This window comes from Phyllostomus hastatus, unplaced genomic scaffold (genome assembly GCF_019186645.2).
Source record: "Phyllostomus hastatus isolate PE091 unplaced genomic scaffold, TTU_PhHast_1.1 phas_contig_159, whole genome shotgun sequence".
NCBI classification, from domain to species: Eukaryota; Metazoa; Chordata; class Mammalia; order Chiroptera; family Phyllostomidae; genus Phyllostomus; species Phyllostomus hastatus.
Genome location: NW_025333640.1, coordinates 26,765,023 through 26,783,650, shown reverse-complemented (window position 1 = coordinate 26,783,650; position 18,628 = coordinate 26,765,023). Strand labels below are relative to the sequence as shown.

General features: G+C 51.6%; 1 protein-coding gene across 2 annotated transcripts in view; it reads right to left on the bottom strand.

Annotated features, from left to right (window-relative positions):
- Window positions 1–15,232: 15,232 nt before the first annotated feature.
- Window positions 15,233–18,628, bottom strand: part of SLC10A7 (solute carrier family 10 member 7) — a 199,107-nt gene continuing 195,711 nt past the window's right edge. For both annotated transcript variants that reach the window (XM_045831729.1, XM_045831728.1), the window contains one exon: window positions 15,233–17,716. In XM_045831729.1, the coding sequence (XP_045687685.1) occupies window positions 17,687–17,716 (30 nt within the window). In that variant the 3' untranslated portion in view covers window positions 15,233–17,686. The remainder of the gene's footprint in view (window positions 17,717–18,628) is intronic.

Here is an 18,628-nt window from a genome sequence, read left to right as displayed (position 1 = left end):
TGCCACCTCCTAGTGGTCACAGCAAGAAACAGGGCCAGCCCTCATCCTTCAAAGGGAAGGACACTCAATTCCACTTTTTTTAAAAAAGATTTTTATTTATTTTTAGAGAGAGGGGAAGGGAAGGAGAAAGAGGGGGAGAGAAACATCAATGTATGGTTGCCTCCTGTGTGCTCCCTACTGGGGACCTGGCTTGCAACCCAGGCATGTGCCCTGGCTGGGAATCGAACTGGCAACCCTTTGCTTCACAGGCCCATGCTCAATCCATTGAGCTACACTAGCCAGGGCTTGGTTTCACTTTTTGATAGGAGAAGTGGCAAAGGCTTTGAAGCCATCTCCCATTTACTACCTCCCTAGTTGGCCCGCCGACCTGCCATGGATGGGGCTCATGTGAGAGTGGGAGAGGCTGTTCATCCCTGGAGATGCCCTGGGTCACCCTCCCTGCAAAGTAGCAAAGCGGGTGAGAGAAACCTCCAGCTCTAGGGTTAGGTCGGCACTTCCCCTCCTCCAGCCGGGAACTCCAGCCTTGGCACAAAGGGCGAAGTGGCACAGAAGGGTGGGCCAGACCTCGGAGCCTCCACTTCCTCATCAGAGGAAACCAGGCCACAGAATTACTTACCTCTTTCCGCTGCTGTAAAGAAGAAACACCTGTTCAACACTCAGCTGTCTACCACTAAGTGTTTAGCTGACAGGCTCTCGTTAACAACATCGCCCTGCAGCTGCGGCGCCACCTTGACGTCTAGTCCACTTAGAGAAATTCTTTGACCGCCAAAACCATGTGATTCCTTTTCCATGACCACCTCAATCCCTGTGGTCCTTGTTCCCCAGCCCTGCCATTGCAGGCCTGAGTCACGATGGCAGCCCTGGGCAACAGCGCTTGCTGGGGTCAGACTTTTCTGCTGAGACTTTCTGAGTCAACTCTGTTTTGGCCAGGGCAGCTGGAGTCCACAGGCCGGTAGTCAGGACACAGAAAACCCCTCTGTCCCTGAGATCCCGAAGGTCCTCTCAGCTTGACCTCAGAGAGGCCCCCGACAGGAGCAGGTAGAAGGCGTTAACTTAACCTGAAGATGCCTACTGAAGCAGAAAACCATTAAAAATGTTTAAAAGGCAAGGACTCCAGTGCAACATCTTATAAATAGCTGTTTCGTTTTGTGGGGACAGCTACAGAATTGTTTGGCCAACCACTTCTTGCAAGAAAAAGAGGTTTGGGGCTAAACACACATTTAAGGGGAAATAACAGAAAAACAATTGCTGAAACTTTGCATTCTAAAGGAACATTTTCGCATCTATTGAGTTAATGTAATAGCCACAGATTGGAGGTAGGGGTGGGCCTTAACCTTTTTTTTTTTTTACCTTCAGAGCCTATTTCTGATATTTCTAATTAATCTCTCCCCTTGGATGCTATAAGTTTGCTAAGTCATGACTTAGTGCCTAACCGGAGCCTGGCTGAGCTGTCTCCCTGTTGAGGCTGTCGGGATTAATTTCCCGTTACAATGTCTCTTTTCTTTTGAAAAAATTCTAATTAACAACAACAGCAAAAAAAATGGGTCAACAAGCCAGTAAATATTTAAACAAGTGTCGCATTTTATTTGCAAAGTTGTGTGGGAAGGGCTGGCAACTTATGAGCAAATTACAGACAGCGCGCCCTGCCCCAGTTGTGAACGTGGCGTGTTCCTCTGTGATGCCAGCCTTTCTGAAATGCAGGCGCTGCGACTGGGTTCCCTTTCACCCCAGCCGGTCCCCCTCTCCTCAAAGTGGTGTGTGGCAAGGAGTTTCTTTGATTCGAGAGAAATGAATTTGCATTTTTTTGTTTTTTTTTAAAGATTTTTATTTATTTATTTTTAGGGAGGGAAGGGAGGGAGATAGAGAGAGAGAAACATCAATGTGCGGTTGCTGGGGGTTATGGCCTGCAACCCAGGAATGTACCCTGGCTGGGAATCGAACCTGGGACACTTTGGTTCCCAGCCCGCGCTCAATCCACTGAGCTACGCCAGCCAGGACTGCATTAATTTGTTTGATTAAACTTGCGGACTTCTTCCTAGTCTGAAAATATTCCGAACTCTGCTCCGTCTGGCTGCAGGAGGTTGCAGAACCAGCCCTAGCCCCAGTGACCTCTGGTTTAGAGTATCAGGAGTGTCTCTGTGACACAGAGAAAGAGGATATTTTGTCTGTTCATTCTGTTCTTTAAATGAAAACAAACAAACAAACAAAAAAAACAGAACACTTCGAGACTTTGCTCCACTGCGAGCGGCTGGGACCACGGAAGCCTGCCAGAGGTATTTTGGTGGCTTCAGTTTGTTTGTTTTCCTTTTTTGCTTTTAAACTGTAAAACTGTCCGTGCCACACTATGTACGGATTCGCTAATGGCTCTCCGTCCTTTCAAATCAAACATGAACATCTCACTTGGCGGACCTGGTCCCGTGAGACCCAGCCCTCCGACTCCCTTCGTGACTCCGGAACGTTCTCAGCGCCGTGTGGATGCCGCTCAAAGGCTGAGCAGCTCCGTGCAGCCCGCTTGCAGCGGCTGGTTCCGTCTGGAACCCCGTCCCCTCGGATGCCACAGGCCGTCCTAACTGTGTTCCAGCGTCGCCTCCTCAGAGAGGCTTCTCCTGGCCGTTGAAACCTCCTCTTGCTCTCAGGCCCCTGCCTGCTTCATAATATTCACAGCTCTTCTTACCGCCCGCCCGCCCGAGTCTTAGGTATCAATTTGTGTTGTTGATTCTGTTCTGCCTCCCCCGACTGGGGTGTTGTGCAGAGGCAGAGACGTGGTTCATTGCCGTGTCCCCAGCACCTAGAGCTGCTCTCACTGTTCCCGGGCCATAGTGGGTAATCGGTAACTATTTGCTGACCGAGTGAATGGTAAGTCCACATTTGTGTTACTGTTACCAGCTCTTGACCTAGATGGAAGCAGCATGTAACATCCTGGGCAGCTTGGGCATCAAGCCAGGCCGGCGTTCCTCTGGAAAAGTGAAGGAAAGAGTTCTGGGGCCACCGTCCCCGGGGCAGGGATGTTCCGTCTCAGGTCCGAGGCCCAGGGGTGTTCTGCAGGGAGGAGCTGAGGACAGACTGGACCTCTCAGCCTCAGCCGGGCAGAAGCAAAGCTGAATGAATGCTCTTCCTACTCAGAGGCTCACCTACCTGCGAGCCTGCTTCCTTCCCTGGCACGGGCTCCTCAGCCCGCACACTGTCAGCGCCGGGGGCTAGGCCATCCTTTGTTGCGGGGGTCTGTCCTGTGCTTTGTAGGATGCTCAGCAGCATCTCTGGTCTGCACTTACCAGATGCCAATAGCTCCCTCCTCCCTGGTTGTAATACCTACCAACCAGGCCTCCAGATGTTGCCATTTCTCTTCGGGAGCCGCTAATCTGGTGACTAGGAGATGCAATCACAGGCCCTGAGACGAAGCAGCATTTTCTAAATCACTCCAGACTCAGCAGTGGGATGGGCAGTGCCGAGATGGAGAACTACAGGACTTACAGATTAGAAGCGGCTTCACAGATCAGCTGACCCAGACGGGTCTGAATTTTTGATTTGGCCTCTTAGGTGCCACCAGAAAAGCCGGCCATTCCAGTTGACCTTTGCGGCTCTCTTCCCTTCCCCTTCCTCCCCCACACTCCCTCCCGCCACACCTCGAGGCACTGCCTCGGGAACTCGGGGCGCCAACAAGCACAGGTGGGAGACCATCAACACCACCCCCTTTTCACAGCTGAGGAGAAGGAGGCCACCAAGAAGAGGTCACCCTCAAACAAGGAGGAAGAGTCTAGGGCAGCCCTCGGATTCCCTCCTCCCATCTTCACCTCCGACCCACTTTTCCGCCCACCGTACGCAGCAGATCGCTGGGTTTCTCGGAGCATTCCGGGGGCTGTACATTTGTCCGCGGACCCACAGAGAGCTGGGAATCAAGCAGAGACATGGCCCGGAGAGATTAATCCACAGCTGCCATTGGAACAAGGAGGAGGATGGGACTCTGGAGACTGGCCACTGGTGGTGGTGGGCCAGGCCACGGCAGAACGGGCTAGCGGTGACAGGGCCCCGGACCGTGGGCTGCAGGGAGAGGACACCACACGGGGGGGTGGGGGAGGAACCAGTGGGTGCAGGTGGGGGAGGGGTGGCGGTCATCCTCCAGGACACGGAGCCACCCCTGTAAGAAGTGTTCGTTTGTTCTTGTTTTTTGGTTTTTTGTCTACAGCCACCAACTTGAACTCCCTGTCTCCCTTCCTCTGGGCTCTGCCTTTCCCTCCCTTAAAACAGCACCTGGGGAGGGTCTTCCCCTATCAGCAGATGACGATGGATGGTTTCTGCAAAGCGTTACAGAGCGAAGAGGCTGTCTGGAAATGCATTCCATTGGCTACTAAGAAATGTATTTTCCTGATTTACTGTCAGGCCAGGCAGGGTTGTCTGAGAGGCGAGGAACCAATGGGGATATCCATTTTGACTAATGATTAATTATTACATCTAAAGTGATGTTTTCCCATCAATTGATAGCTGGAAAAAATAGACTCCAGTTTGCTAGGGTAGCACCATGGGTCACAGATGTTGCCTCTGCGTTTTCGGATTGCTTTCTCCGTTACACACAGCACCTTCTCGTTGAAAAACATAATTTGTTGTTCTCTGAGACGAAAAAAAAAAGAAAAAAAAAAGAAACCCTGACATTTCACATGCAAGCCAAAGATTAGAATCGCTGCCCAGGGCCGCATGTGGAAGTACATTAGGAAGCGGTGTCCCTGAACCAAGGACACCCGCCTGCCGGTGCCCGGAGAGATGTAGGAGGCACTGACTTCTGATCTTTATTATGCAAATGTGCAGCCCCAGGAGCCAGGCTGTTTAACCTCATCAGAGGAAATGTCACTGATCATTTCAAGCTCCAAGTGTAGCACAAGCATTAGTACTATTATGTTATTATTATTATTTGTAGGGCATATGTAAGCCCGAGCCCTCTGATTAAGCTGAGTCCCTTACTTGCTCAGACCCTGTGGGATGGCAAATCAGCTCCTCTTGATAATAAAACACAAACAAGCAAGCCAAACGTATCGTGTTCTCTGCCTCTGGTGTTTGTGAACGGGGTGCTTTGCAGACCTGGTGCCCAGCAGGTGTGGCTGCAGACGGCGAGGGGGTCCCAGCTGTCACCCCCACACATGTAGTGGCAGGCTGCCTTCCGTCTCCTCCAGGTCGTGGGCCCCAGCGGCTCCTAATGGAAGCCCAGCGTGTGAATCGGGTGAGAGCACAGCACCAACCCCCGGCCCACACCCCCTCACCCCCCTGCAGCTTGGGCAAACACCGGTGCTCCGAGTAACCCACTTTTCTCCAGATCTGGGTTGTTGAGGTGGCGCTAAAGCAACAATCCTATCACCCACTGAGTTGACCGTGTCATCCCCCTCTGTTCTCCCGGGAAAGCTGGTGGGACCCCAGTGCCTTTCAGGGGGAGGAGGCTCCTGCCATCCCAGAGCCCTCAGCAGGCAGCCCGCCCCGGGGGGTGGGGGGGTGTTATCTCTCCCCACCAGCAGCAGAGGAATAGGCAAGGGTCACTTCTGGTGGCCTTTTCTTCCTTCCTGCTCTGCTCAGGGTCAGTGATGAGTTTCGCATACGTGGAGGGTGACCTTTTCCCACAGTCTGGAGACCTGTGCCTTTGGCTGCTGGATGAGAGGGGCCCCATGGAGGGAAACTGAGGAGGAACCCCGGGTGTGGCCTCAGAGCCGGGTTAGCCTGGTGCCGAAGCAGCCGATCAGCACCACTTCCGGCCGAGGGAGTCCGAAATCGCCTGCCCTTCGTGTGTACCCAGGCCAGGAGCCAGCGCAGCAGCACATTTGACCAGCGTGCTGGGTTGGGCCCCCTCCACTCTAGCGAGATGCCGAGAGAGAGAGAGAGAGAGAGAGAGAGAGACAGACAGACAGACAGACAGACAGACAGGGAAGTGTGGCCCTGTGCGACCTTTGAGCTGAAAGAGACGTTGGGATTTCATCGTTTATCCCCATTTCCACCAAGCCACGCAGCACAGGAAAAGAAAAAAAATATTTAGGAGTATATTTAGTTTAATGCAAACCTTGAGAGTGCTACCAATGAACGCTGACACAAGTTACTTGGCAGATGTATTGGGAGCAGTAGATCTTAGGGCTCAGCTGTTAGAAATCCCATGAAATGATTGTTTCACTGTTGGGCACGGAGCTCTTTGAAGGTGCAGACGGCATTTTCTTTGTGTCTGCGTGTGCAACCCCCACACAGCATATGCCTGGCACATAATAGGTGCTTAAGTGTGACCTTCTCGGAGGGGTCTTCCCACACCCTTCGTCTAGGTAAGCGTCCCCTTGTTATTCACTGTTCTCTGTTAGTTTCCTCTGGAGCCTCAAAATCATACATTTGCTCGTATATCGTCTCTCTCCACGCTAGAATGCAATTTCCACGAGATCAGAGCCTCGTCGGTCCTGGGGAGTCAGGCTAGAACAGTGCCTGGTACTGAGTGGGTGCTCCGAATACACTGTTGAATGGAGAAAGAAACAAATGGCAGCTGTGTTATTGCGACGCGTGGTCGCAGTGTTTACAAGATGATTTGCAGTCCCGCTGTACCCGGTGGTGTCACGTGATCATTTGGGGAACGCTCACCTGAAAGAGTGAGTGGTCAGAAGCCCCTTGACTTTCCTCCTCACAGGATTCTGCCCGGGAACCTCGAGTCAGGACTGCTGATTTCCTCCGGCCTCCGCTAGGTGGCCCTTCACGCTAAACTGAGCAGAGTGAATGAGGTTTTGAGACGTGGAGGAAGAGTGGCCTTGGAGCCTGAACTGGGGTCCTTAGGCGGGGAGGGCGGCGGGGCCACGCCCTCCCCCTGGGCTCCGCACCACCGAAAGGCTCCAGACGGCCCAGGCGCTGCGCCAAGCCGCTTGGTTCCAGTGGGAAAGCTGACCTTGGCCAGGAAGAACCAGGAAGAGGCACAAATGACTCATTGTCCCACATCCTCCAAGGTAAAAACCCAGCAGTGTGTGTGGCCTTTGGGGCTGGACATTGTTGCAGCCTTGGCTCCCTCTGCAGCCAAAATAAAAGCACTGGGCCAGCAACGCATGCTCGGCCCAGGGATACAATCGACGAATCTCTGCCACCGTCCCATTCCGCGCACTCTCCTGAATTTAGTTTCAAAATACCGTACATGCAACACTGTGCTTTCCAGTTCCAAAAGCAGAGCACGGTTTCCTTTTAAAGACTCAAGGCAGTCTTCATCTCCAATCAAGGTAATGTGACGTTTTATGAACTTGTGGAAGAAATCTGATATGTTTTCAGATCACGTGTGAAGGAGGCCTCGCACTCCAACGTGCTTTATTTTTATTCAGAAGTTTGGGATCCTAGTGACTAGTCTGTGAGCCATGTACTTCCTTCAGACTTCCACTAGAGGGCACTCTTGGAAAATATTTATAAATACATACTTTATTGCTCTGTCTAGGAAATGCTGCTTTTTAAAATGAACGTTAAAAAAAAAAAGAAAACAACAACCCCAAATCCAGCCTGTCCAAATTTCAAGGCGAGCCCTTCGCCTTCACTTGGAACTAATCCGAATTTTTCCAGAAGCGCCGCTTAGAGAGGAAGCTGGAGCGCACACTGGCAGCTGCTTCTCAAGTCCCCGGTCCTTTTGTCCACATGGGATGCAGCTGGCCAAGCTGTGAGGCCCGTCCACTGGCCGCGGCCCAAATCCCCTCCGCTCCCCCGGGGAGCCGGCCCTGTCCCCCAGGAGGGCCACCTGGGAAAGGGGCTGCGAGATACTGAATTGGGGGGCCTCTGGTTTGAGTTCAGCCTTTGCTGAGATCCCCTCCAAAAATTCTCATCTTCTGCCCTTTCCTCCCAAGCGAGCATTGGCCGGAAATCCTCAGAAAAGTGCCAGGAAGGGTCAGCGGGGCAGCTGGGGCAGCAAACAATTAAAAATAGGGCTTCCGGGCAGGCAGCCATGGAGATGTCGCTCGATATGTAAATAAGTGTAAATAAGACCCAGGCTCGGAGCTGGAAGGATGCCCTGCGCAGCATTTTGTGCAGCCAGGGCTGTCCAGGGCAGTGAGTGGTCTCACAGGCCAATTTAGAAAAACAATTTTTTTTCCACCCAAGAAGAAAATAGTTCTATTGAGTTCCATTGGTGGTGGTGGTGGTGGTGGTGGTGGTGTGTGTGGGTCTTCTTACAACTTAGAGTTCTTATTCAGTGAATAGAAGAATGTCCATAGCTAAATCGCAACTGCTTTTTAACCCCCGAGACCTTGCTTCGGAGGCATATTTGACGCACGACACGCAACCCTCCCATCCCCGACAGGGATGCTACAAACAGCACCCGGTAGAGGCGACACTGGCCGCTCCTCGCGGCCGACCTCCTTTGGTCCCGGAAGCAGCTCCGTGACGGGCGTGTGCCCCGCGTCGTCATCCCTTTGCAGAGGGGGCGTTCCCGAGCAGTGGAGGCCGGTGGGTGATGTCCTTCCTTAATGTTTCCTGGAGCATCTGCCATGTGCCAGGCTCAGCGCCAGGTGTGCATGGGAGGCTGCTTCGTGCCCTTCCTCACAAACAGCCTCCCTGCACTGCAAGACAAGAAAGCCCTTCCCTGCACTTGGACCCCGTTCCTCGTTCTTCCAGAAGCACAGGAGAGAGGCAGCCCCTTCCTCTTGTCCACACGCTGCTTGGGCTGGGCCAGCAGGGGGCGCCCTTTCCCTGGGCGCCCCACTTTCTGGAAGATCAGCGCCAGTCCAGGTGCCCAGGGCCACAGCTTGCTTCATTCAGGTTTAGCCTGGCAACTCTTGCGGGGCATTCCCCTCTGCTGACCTTGACTCTTCTGCGTGTTCTGCCACGTGGGCAGCCAGGCTGACCTCAGGGGGCGTTTGTCTGTCCAGGGGTGTGCACGGCAAGCCTCTTGTTCTCTGTTTCTTCCACGTGCATGTGTCTGGGGCTGGGGAACCTAGAGGCTGTATTTAAAAGAAGCGCTGAGAAGCAAGGGGGTCCGAATGACTCCCGAGGCAGCGGCGGGGTTCCCACAGGCGCGGAGGAAGGAAGTCGGGGAGGCCAGGGCACAGAGGGGCTCGCGGTGGTGCTGCTCCCAGTGCCCGCGACAGCCCTGGCTTCGCACTCCGCTCCTTTCTCAGATTGTCTGTGAGCATGTGTGACTTCGTAACCAAACACACGGGTGCACATGTGCACGCGTGCACAGGGCACGGCTGTAAACCCAGCATCTCCTGTGTGTCAGGGAGAGTGGCGCTGTGTGCCATCGCCGCGACTGTGCACGTGGACAGAGTCCCCCCCCCCCACCCCCAAGTTCAGGTGCTGCGGGGATTCTGCATTAAACAGCAGCGGAGACGACCTGGGCTGTGTCTACTTAATACCACCAGTGTGTCTGACAGATCGTGGGGAGAAACATGCATATTGGGACTTGTGTTGGGGGCTTCTTTCTGTTTCAGGGGATTCCAAGGAGAGGGGAGAAGATCGGGGAAGTGAGAAAGTCAGGAGCAAACGCTGTCTTGACGCAGGCAGCCCTGCCTCTCCCCTCGCTCCAGCCTCTTCTCCCCAGTGCGACCACACATAGACGGAGACCAGGCTCAGGGCTGGGGGGCTCAGGGCTGGGGTCCTGCTGCTGTCTGAGCAGGGATCGGGGGGCACACAGCAAGGAGGAGAAGGCAGGTTTCCTGGGCAGGTCGACTCAGGAGTCACGGGACTTGTCCCTGGTCCTCGAGAGGGCTGGCCAGCCCAGTGCAGCTGGTCTGGTTGTGTCAGCAGGAGGGACAGTGCCGGCTGCCCCATGTGGGCCTTGAGAATCCCCAGACGGCACACTCACTGGGAACAGACCCATGCGGACAAGTGGGCTTGTTCTGTCCAGATCCAGTGAGTCTTGGGCAGACTGGGTGCTTCTTAAACGACTCAGAAGATGGGACTCTGCAGCCGCCCAGGGGGGGAGTCAAGAGGAAGGACGCCTTTGAGGATGCAGCTCTCCGCGCTCTCCACGGCCAGGCTGCAGGTGCTCAGTGCTGCCAGGCTTGGGGCCCCTCTGCATGGGCCAGATCAGCCCAGGGCGGGGTGGGTGAGGAAAACCCAGCTGGCGGAAGTCTGGTAGACGCTTTCTGAGGGCCTGTCTGTGCAGAGGAAGGAAAGACAGGTCTTCCTAAGCTTCGACTGCCTTCAACTGGTGGCTCAGATGGTTCTCAGAGGGAAGATGTATGACAGAAATAAAATACTCTAGAGGGAGTTGTCCCCCGGTGCCCATCACCCAGAGTGCTTGGCGAGACTGCCGTGCCCGCCTGACCTGCCCAGAGGCCCCACACCTCCCGCTGGGTGGACGCGGCAGGCCCGGCCCTGCCCGACGCAGCTCTGCCAGGGGAGAAAACCTATTTTTCTGCTGTGATTGCAGCCACTCTTCTTTCAATACTGCAGAACCAGATTTTTTTTTCCTTCCAGTTGTTCCATTATTTCAAACTCCTTGTTCAACAACATCTCCAGGGAGAAAGCCCCAACCACCGGGCTAATAAAGTGCTCCTGCAAGGGGCGGGGCGAGGCGAGGGAGCCGGCGGGCCCCACGCAGAGAACGCAGACACACAGGCTCGGCCTGACCTCCGGGGCTGGCGGCTGTCGAGTGATTTCTGCTCTGTCTCCGCCGAGTCAAGAACTGCTTAGTGCCAAGTTGACGTGGACACTGCCTGCTGGACGGCGACAGGAACTCATTTTCCATGTCTCAGGCTGCCCGACACAGAGTATGTAACGATTTTCTGTCAGGGTAGGCCTGGCTGGACTTGAACCAGTGACCTAGAGGTAAAAGGGCCTGATGTAGGGGTCTCTTTACAGTAACTAGGGCGCTCTGTCTTGGATCTGCCCACGTGCTTTCCTCGGCCAGCTGAGTTTTGTTGGATCCTAACTGAGCATTCGGGACTGAGGGTGAGTGTTCCTGCGGGAATGGGAAGTGGAGGGCAGATGAAAGGCAGGGGAGGGGGCGCTGTTTGACTAGTCTGGGTCCAAAAGGCACAGGCCCCTTGCAGGCTGGGCGCCTGACCCTGACCTCGGGACCTTTGCACGGGCATCCAGGCCCCAAGGTGGGTCCCAAGGTGAAGGCCACAACAGGGATGTACATGTGGAGGGGGAGTGAGGTCTTAGCTGCTTTGGGTCTCAACTACTCTGGCACCAAAATTGTCATCATTCTTTTTACTGAGTGTTTTCATTTTAAAAAAAAGGTCCTTTTGGAGCATCAGCAGACTAATAGGATGATTCCCATTCCTTGAGTGATGATTAAGAGTCACGTGCTACTTTCTAAAAGTAGTGTTTCATAATCTGAAGACACCCATCCTGCAAAACTAGAAAAGCGCCCTGGAGGGCCTCAAGGGTTCACCCACTGCTCCACGAACGCGGACCAAGGCTCCTGCGACAAGGCGCGCATTCTGCCAGTCATCAGCGTTGCCGACGTCACACAGAACAGGTCCCCACTGAAGAAACTGACCGTTCGGGGTCGGGGGGACATGTGGGTAATGATAATTTGGTGCAACCTGATACGTGATAAACTGGCAAGTGAAGGCATTCATTATACAATTGAAAACCAAGGGCCGTGTCTCGCAAGGTGGGCAGGGAGAAATGGGTGTGTGTGTGTCGGGAACTTGAGCATCAGGAGTGAGTAATGCAGGGCAGGAGGGGAGCCCAGGTGCTGGCTGAGCTGGCCATCCAGGTGGAAATCCAGACTTTGCCATGTAGAAGCTCTGGAACCTGGAACTTGGTCTCTCAGAGCCTCCATTTTTCCATCTGTAAGATGGGAATAATTACAGCAATGTCCAGAGTTGTCACAAGGGTTAAACGGGATAATTTATGTAAAGCATTCAGCAGCGTGCCCAGCCCACAGCAGGTGACTGGCAGATGTCAGCACAGGGCCTCCTGGCTGGAAGAAGGCAAGTCTGGAGGGGAAAGAGCACTGAGGAAGTGGGACACCTCTTGAGACAGTGGCAGGGGGGTGAAGGGGGAGGCAGGAGTTAAGGAACGGTTTTGCAGATAGAATCAAGAGAATTTGCTGACTAACTGAACATTAAAAGTGAGCTGTGGAGGCTGAGGGGGAGGACACCAGGCCTGGTTGCTATGTCAACATAGGAAGCAGGTTTGGGGAGGTTGCTATGCCAACAGAGGAAGCTGGCTTGGGGAGGACTGAGTGTAGGGAAAGAAAGAGGTTACTGACTTTTCCTCTAGGGCATGCGGGTTAGAGGGGCCTTGCGGGTACTCAGGTGGGAATGTCCCATTGAAGCTGCGAATGTGAGCTGGGACCGCAGATCTGGGAGTCCTCGCTGGGTCACGGAAGGCGGCTGCACCGTGGGAGGGGCTCCAGAGCTCTCACCATGGGCAGGAAGAAAGACTAGAGACCAGAATTGCTGGAAATGTGACACTAGAGGGTTGACAGGGAAGGGGGGACCGCAGAGGGGACAGCCAGCTACTCCAGGGCCATGGTGGCACTTGATGAAGTGGAAAGGGGACATCTCAGCCTGGACTCAGCCAGGACGCAAGGAACGGCCCTCTGAGAGGGCCATGACCACAGACTGTCTGCTCCAGGAGCAGCCCCACAGCCCGACCCACCTCCGACAGGCATTAGCACCCCAGACCCGGTGTGGGGCAGCTCAGCCTGTCAGCTGTCTTGTCATACAGTTCTCAGGAGGTCTCAGGGCTTTGGGGGCAGCTGGGCAAAATCACTGCATGGAGTTCTTTGGTGCAAGCAGGAAAAGGCAAGGCCCGGGCAGTGGGGGTGACCTGGGAGGGCCTTGCAATCCATACTGGAAGCCAAGGAATGCTGCAACCATCTTAACATTCAAAACCAGGCGTCTTCATTAACCGATGGCATAGATACTCCTGCCCTGGTCACTTTGTGACCTGATTAGTGACGTGTAACGAACCTCATAACAGATCTTTTGCACATGTCAGAAAGCGTGCAGAGCAGACCTCGACGCCTGACTGCATGCGTCCGGCACCACACGGGCGCCGTGGCTCCCCCAGGTCCCATCCGTGTTGAGCCGCAGCAGCAGTGGCTGCCACTCACTGGGCTATTACCAAGTGCCAGGCACTGTGACCAACTGTTTGCAGGGATTCTCTCACTGGATCCTAACAACAAACCTAGGATGCGATGCAATTCTCACTTTGGCTTTGTGGGCAGAGAGGTGAACTGTGCACCTGATGTTTTGCTCCATTTTCAACGCACACGGAATTCTCAGGTAGAGCGCTGGGGGGCCTTGGAAAGGGAGGGGCATTTCCAGAATGCACCGCACAGGAGATGGTAATGGCGGTGGGTCCCAACAAAGTGGGGAGTCATGGTAAATGTTTAGTGATGGAAAAGGTGCGGGATTTGTCCCAGCCACGTCAGCAAAGCCAGCCCAGGACACCACACTGATTACCCACAGAACCAGGCTCTGGAGCTTCCAGCTGCGAGCCCAGACGGACGCCGTTGCATGGATCCCACGTCTGGAACAGCCAGTACCAGGGAAATGACCGAGTCTTAAGGTCTGTTTCCTTGGCTTGCTGTCTCGTCCTCTGGTGGGCTCTGAGGCCCGCGGTAGGGTAGGCACTCGAGGCTCCTTCCTGCTGACTGTCTGGAATTTCTGAGATGCGGGGCTTTTCATTTGCTCCAAGTAGAGAAAACATCTTTATCAAAACCTCAGCTGCAGAAATCAGGGTTTGGAAGCATTGCCAGTGTCCAGAACTTTGGGCGGTGACGACAGGAGCTCTTGTACAGAGCTCGGGGCTTTAGGGTTGTGGAGGAGTCTACTTAGCGGTCAGCCCTGTGGGCTCCGGGGTCAGGGACGTCTGAGTCCAAATCCCAGCTGCACCACTCAGGAGTAGTGAGGCTTGCACTCACTCTTTACCCTTCTGGCCTGAGTTTCCTTATCTGTACAATGGGGATAATAACGATACATCTCTTCCTAAGGTTGTTGAAAGAATCAAATGAAAATCTGTGTGAAGAACCCCTCGTGCAGAGGCATGCTGGGCTCGCTGGCGTCATCTCTCGAGAGCCCATCTGGGGTCAGGCTGGTGTCACCTCCCAAGAGCCAGCCCTGTGCGTCCCTTCCTAACTCCACCTTTAGGAGCCGGATGTTGCCAGCTTGAATCCCCAGGCTGGGCATGTGTACACCACAGAGCACTTAATGCGAGCTACGAGGCCGTGGTCCGTCTGTCTGCATACACATGAACTTCAGTTCGGACCCAGTGGTGTAAGGAGGGAGTCCACGCTCCGTGATAAGTCATTGCCCCCCCACCCAGGTTTCCAGGAGCTTCCGTTCTTCTCATTGCCTAATGCACAACATTCCCACTAAGACACGGTGTCTTTCTTACTGGAATGTCTTCTTTTCTCTCCCCTGTATCCCCTCTTGGTGGAGGCTGAATCTTTTATTTCATTTTCCCCCGAAAGAAACCTCTGGTGGAAAGCGGACTTTTTACTAAAGGCTTTTGGGGCCGTGTTTTAGAAAGTACCACTCTGGAAAGGGGTATGGGGGTTCCTCAAGAGATTAAACATAGAACCACCATATCATCCAGCAATCCCACTTTTGGTGTCTGTATCTATAATCAGAGCTCTTAAAATTTGAGGGTTCATGTCCTACCTACTAAGATGACAATTTGGAAAATCAGATTTTTGTGGCTACTGCTCTGAGCCAGGCACCGAGTTAGACACAGGAGAAGAAGAGAGACGAGGACCACGCTGGAGGAGACGGGAAGGTCAAGTGACCATCAGGCAGTGCGAAGGGCTTGGTCTCGGGAGACCGAATCGACACCTTCTAAGGGCACGACCCTGCACTGGCTGGGAAGCTGGGAAGCAGGAAAGCCACGTGGCTCAGCCTTTCCGGGAGCAGAGGAGGGGTAAGCCGCGGCAGCAGAACACGGACTCAAGGCGTGGAGTTCAAATGAAGCAACTCGGTCATAAACACTCGGTTTGGAAGAGGTGTCCTAAGGTTGCAGCTTTTCTATCCTTTCGAAGACTGACAAGGGTGACTGCGGTTCAGATCGCCTGAAATCTGTCACTTCTGCTGGGTATGTTTCTCTTTTGGTCCTCCACTCCGATGCCCCGAACACATGTTTCTAACAAAAAAAGCGAGGGCCCGGTCTGGATTTTAAAATGATGGTGTGGTGAAGGTATTGAGATGGACGCCGGGGGAGGCTGTGGAGCTTGTATCTGCTTAACCACGAATGGCAAAACAGTGTTCGGGCCAATTGAGATTAATCTATAGACACTTTTTGAAGGCACTGTGAGTGCATTGGGAATCAGGTTAAAAATAAGACACAGGTTCTCTGGTGACTTCTGAAACATCTCTTTGTTTAATCATAGAATTCTTTTCATCTTCCACTCATCATAAATAATCCACTTCATTACCTTCCCAATCTGTTTGAAAAAATTTGGTATTTAGCATAAACAAACACTGAACATTAGCCAGAGGTGTGTTAGTTTTAAATAGAATAGGAAAGAATTTTTAAAAACCCACAACATTTTAAAACTTAGAAAAGAACATGTGAATAGATTAACATTATCACCCACTAAAAAAAATCAAATTTCATAACAGCCATTAAAAAAATCTGGTGAAAAATGGGTAAACATAAATATAATCGAATGTATTTCTTTCATAAATACATTTAGACGAAACAAATGCATCAAACAGACAGTTGACAGTGCATAAACATAAGGAAGTGTTTTAAGACACGAATAATTCAATCCCAATAAACATGAATTAAAAATAAATTTTGATTTTGTTTTTTGTTCTTTATGGAAAAATATGCCATAGCACTTGTGTAAAAAAAATAGGTATAAACATACCACTAAAGCCAACAAAATTCACCACATAAAGATTACTTGAAAACAAAATGCATTTTTAAAAGCAAAAGATGCCATAGTATTTCCAGTTGAGTTTTGTCCCATAATCACACACCTACGATAGGTGTTTGATGACAGAGGTAGATAAGTTGGGGGAAATCAGTATTCAAATGACAGCTTTCATGATAACTCGGACAGCTTCATTAACTCTGAAATTCAAAGAAATTGACAGGAACAAAACATGAAAACCTTTTCTATGCTCCATAGGTAGGCATCCAAAGCATCAAGCAAAAATTATTGTAGTTTCAGACACAAGTGAAAGTGTCGACAAGAAATTCTTGACGAACAGCCTGGTTAGCGCAGCCTTTTTGCAGGGTCTGGCACTAGCTTTAAAATGGACACTGAGGACAGTTCTTATGAACTTCAGTGATGTCGAAATGAGTTGGAAGAACTCCGAGATGCGACCAGGTGAAAGTCTGCACTGTTGATAAAGTGGGTAGTTTTCTAAGGAATGCCTTTTCTTCTGCTGACAGAACAATGACAACGCAGCTGCCGAGGGCAGAGTGCGGCCTCAGCGCGACCCCGGATGCCGGTGTCGTCTGTCTCATCAGGACGGGACGTGGGGAGGAGAAGTGACAGACGCGCACAGGAAACGGGGGAAGAGCGTTCCCTTTCTCGGTGCTGCTGCTTTATTCTCTACTCGGGCCCAGTGAGAGCTCCTCCAGCCACAGCAGAAGCAAACACTGGACACTCTTTTGAACACGGAAGCCCAGTTGGGAATTAATTTTACTTGATATTTTGGTTAATGAATGGTTTTGCATTTTCTGTGCCCATTTTTCCCCCCTTTTGACTAGAAAGCATGTGGATCTGTAACATTTGTTTGCATCTATGACCTTTATATTTCCATTTATTCATGAGAGCAATATGACTTAATTTTTTAAAAAATGTCGCAAACATTTGTCAAACCTGCCAAGGAAATTCTCATTAATAACTTGTCTCAAATGCCTTAAGTGTGCTTAATTCCAGGATGTAACAGGCTGCTTCTGGCTAAAAGGGGCAATTTGTGCTCGGCACATCTGTGTAACAGGAAAAATTTTTTATTCTCAGTTGTGGAATGTGCATATAATCTATCATTAAATTGCTGCGCTCAAACTGATTATCACATTTTAGTGTCTCACATTTGGCTGTTATGAGTTTGCGAGTGTGTTGGAAAGCAGTAAAGAAATTACGGAAGGAAAAAGAAAAAAACACATGAAAGATATTTTTAAAAATCCTGTAGTTTACCTCAAAACTTCACTTAATTTACTCCTAACTCAAATATCAGGCCTCTTCTTTGAAGCAGCTTATAATAAATTTAAGACATAAAGTATCACAATCTCTTATCACGGAACAGAGGAATTGCTGGGTGGAAACCATCTGAAGGAATGTCTACAAAAACGATGCTGAGAAACGCAGAGAGATTATGCTTTTCAGCATCGATGCAGTCTATGACCCCTGCTGGGGCGATAAGAGGCATGTCACAGTTGTAGAAAAAAATCTCGCAGTAAATCAAAGGACTTGTGAGTCAGACTTTGGAAGTTTTCGCTGTCATCAGAAGAGCATTTTTCTGATGGTGTGACCTCATTTCGAGCGGTACGGTAACTCGCACAGAGCTGCATTGCACAAAGGCGGGGCTGTGTCACGTACGACGACTGCTCCCTGCGTTAGGGAAAAAAAACATTAAACAACTCCAAAATGCTGTACCACCTCTGGCAGTAACCAACAAAGTACGTTTTGGAAATAATGCTCTCGTCAAATACATTTTTAAGGCACTTCGACAGTTATATCATTTTTGTATAAAAAAATAAAATGTGTATTGGAGCAACATTCACAAGCACAAGTCCTCCGACTGTCCGTGCACCCTGCACACGCGTACACCGCTGCACACCGGGCACCCCTTCATCATACTGTTGGCCTCGTCAGCTTGACTCCCTGCGAGAGAGGAGAAGGTGCAGTTTAGGGTTGGACCATGGCCATTAGCCAGTGGAAGTGTCAATCAACACCACATCACTTATGCTACTAGAAGGAAGAGGAGGCCCACCCGGATGGCAGTGGGGAACCGCTGATCCAAACCTCTGGGGACCCACAGACCAGCGGCCCCCCTCCCTGGCCAGCAGACTGTCATCCCCCCAGCCTGGCCTGGCTGTGCACCAGATGGTGGCCCTGGGTCTCCGTCAGTGTTGTTTGGAAAGCAATAGTGGGGACCCTCACGATGGGTGCTTTGTGTTTATTTTTGTGTTCGAATGGGATGGACAGCATTCTAAACCTTCTGGATTATGCTACTTAGACAGCGGCCCCCTGGTCTAGAGGGGTTTCCATGCAAAGGGAAAATAAACAGCGTTGTCCAATTCTGTCTCCCCTTTGGAAGTGCTTCTGTTACTCTGTAGAATAAGTCACAGCATTTTCAACATTTAGAAGAAAATTTCACTCTGATTAATTCGCTGTTTGCTATGACTGCACATTATTGCTGGGGTATTAGGATTTTCAAATCATTTTCTTCATTTATCAAAATTTATATGTACAAATTCTGGTCTATAAAAACACACAGAGATGAATATAAGCGTGCATATAAGTGAAAGTTTTAAAAATGGATAGATAGTAAAGAAAATGGTACTAGACTATCCTCTACCAACCCTGAGTGGGAGGACCCAAGCCTGGAGCCAGACCCTGCACAGAATAATAATCACTAACATTTTGTTCAATAACTAAATGAGTGATGGTGGTGGATGAGTTAACCTTTTCAGGGAGGACCCTGGGGCCCTAGGGCGCTCCTTTGGAAAGCAATGTATCTGTCTGGACATCCTCGTGGCGCAGGGGAAAGACTTGGGGGCCGAAGAGACCAGG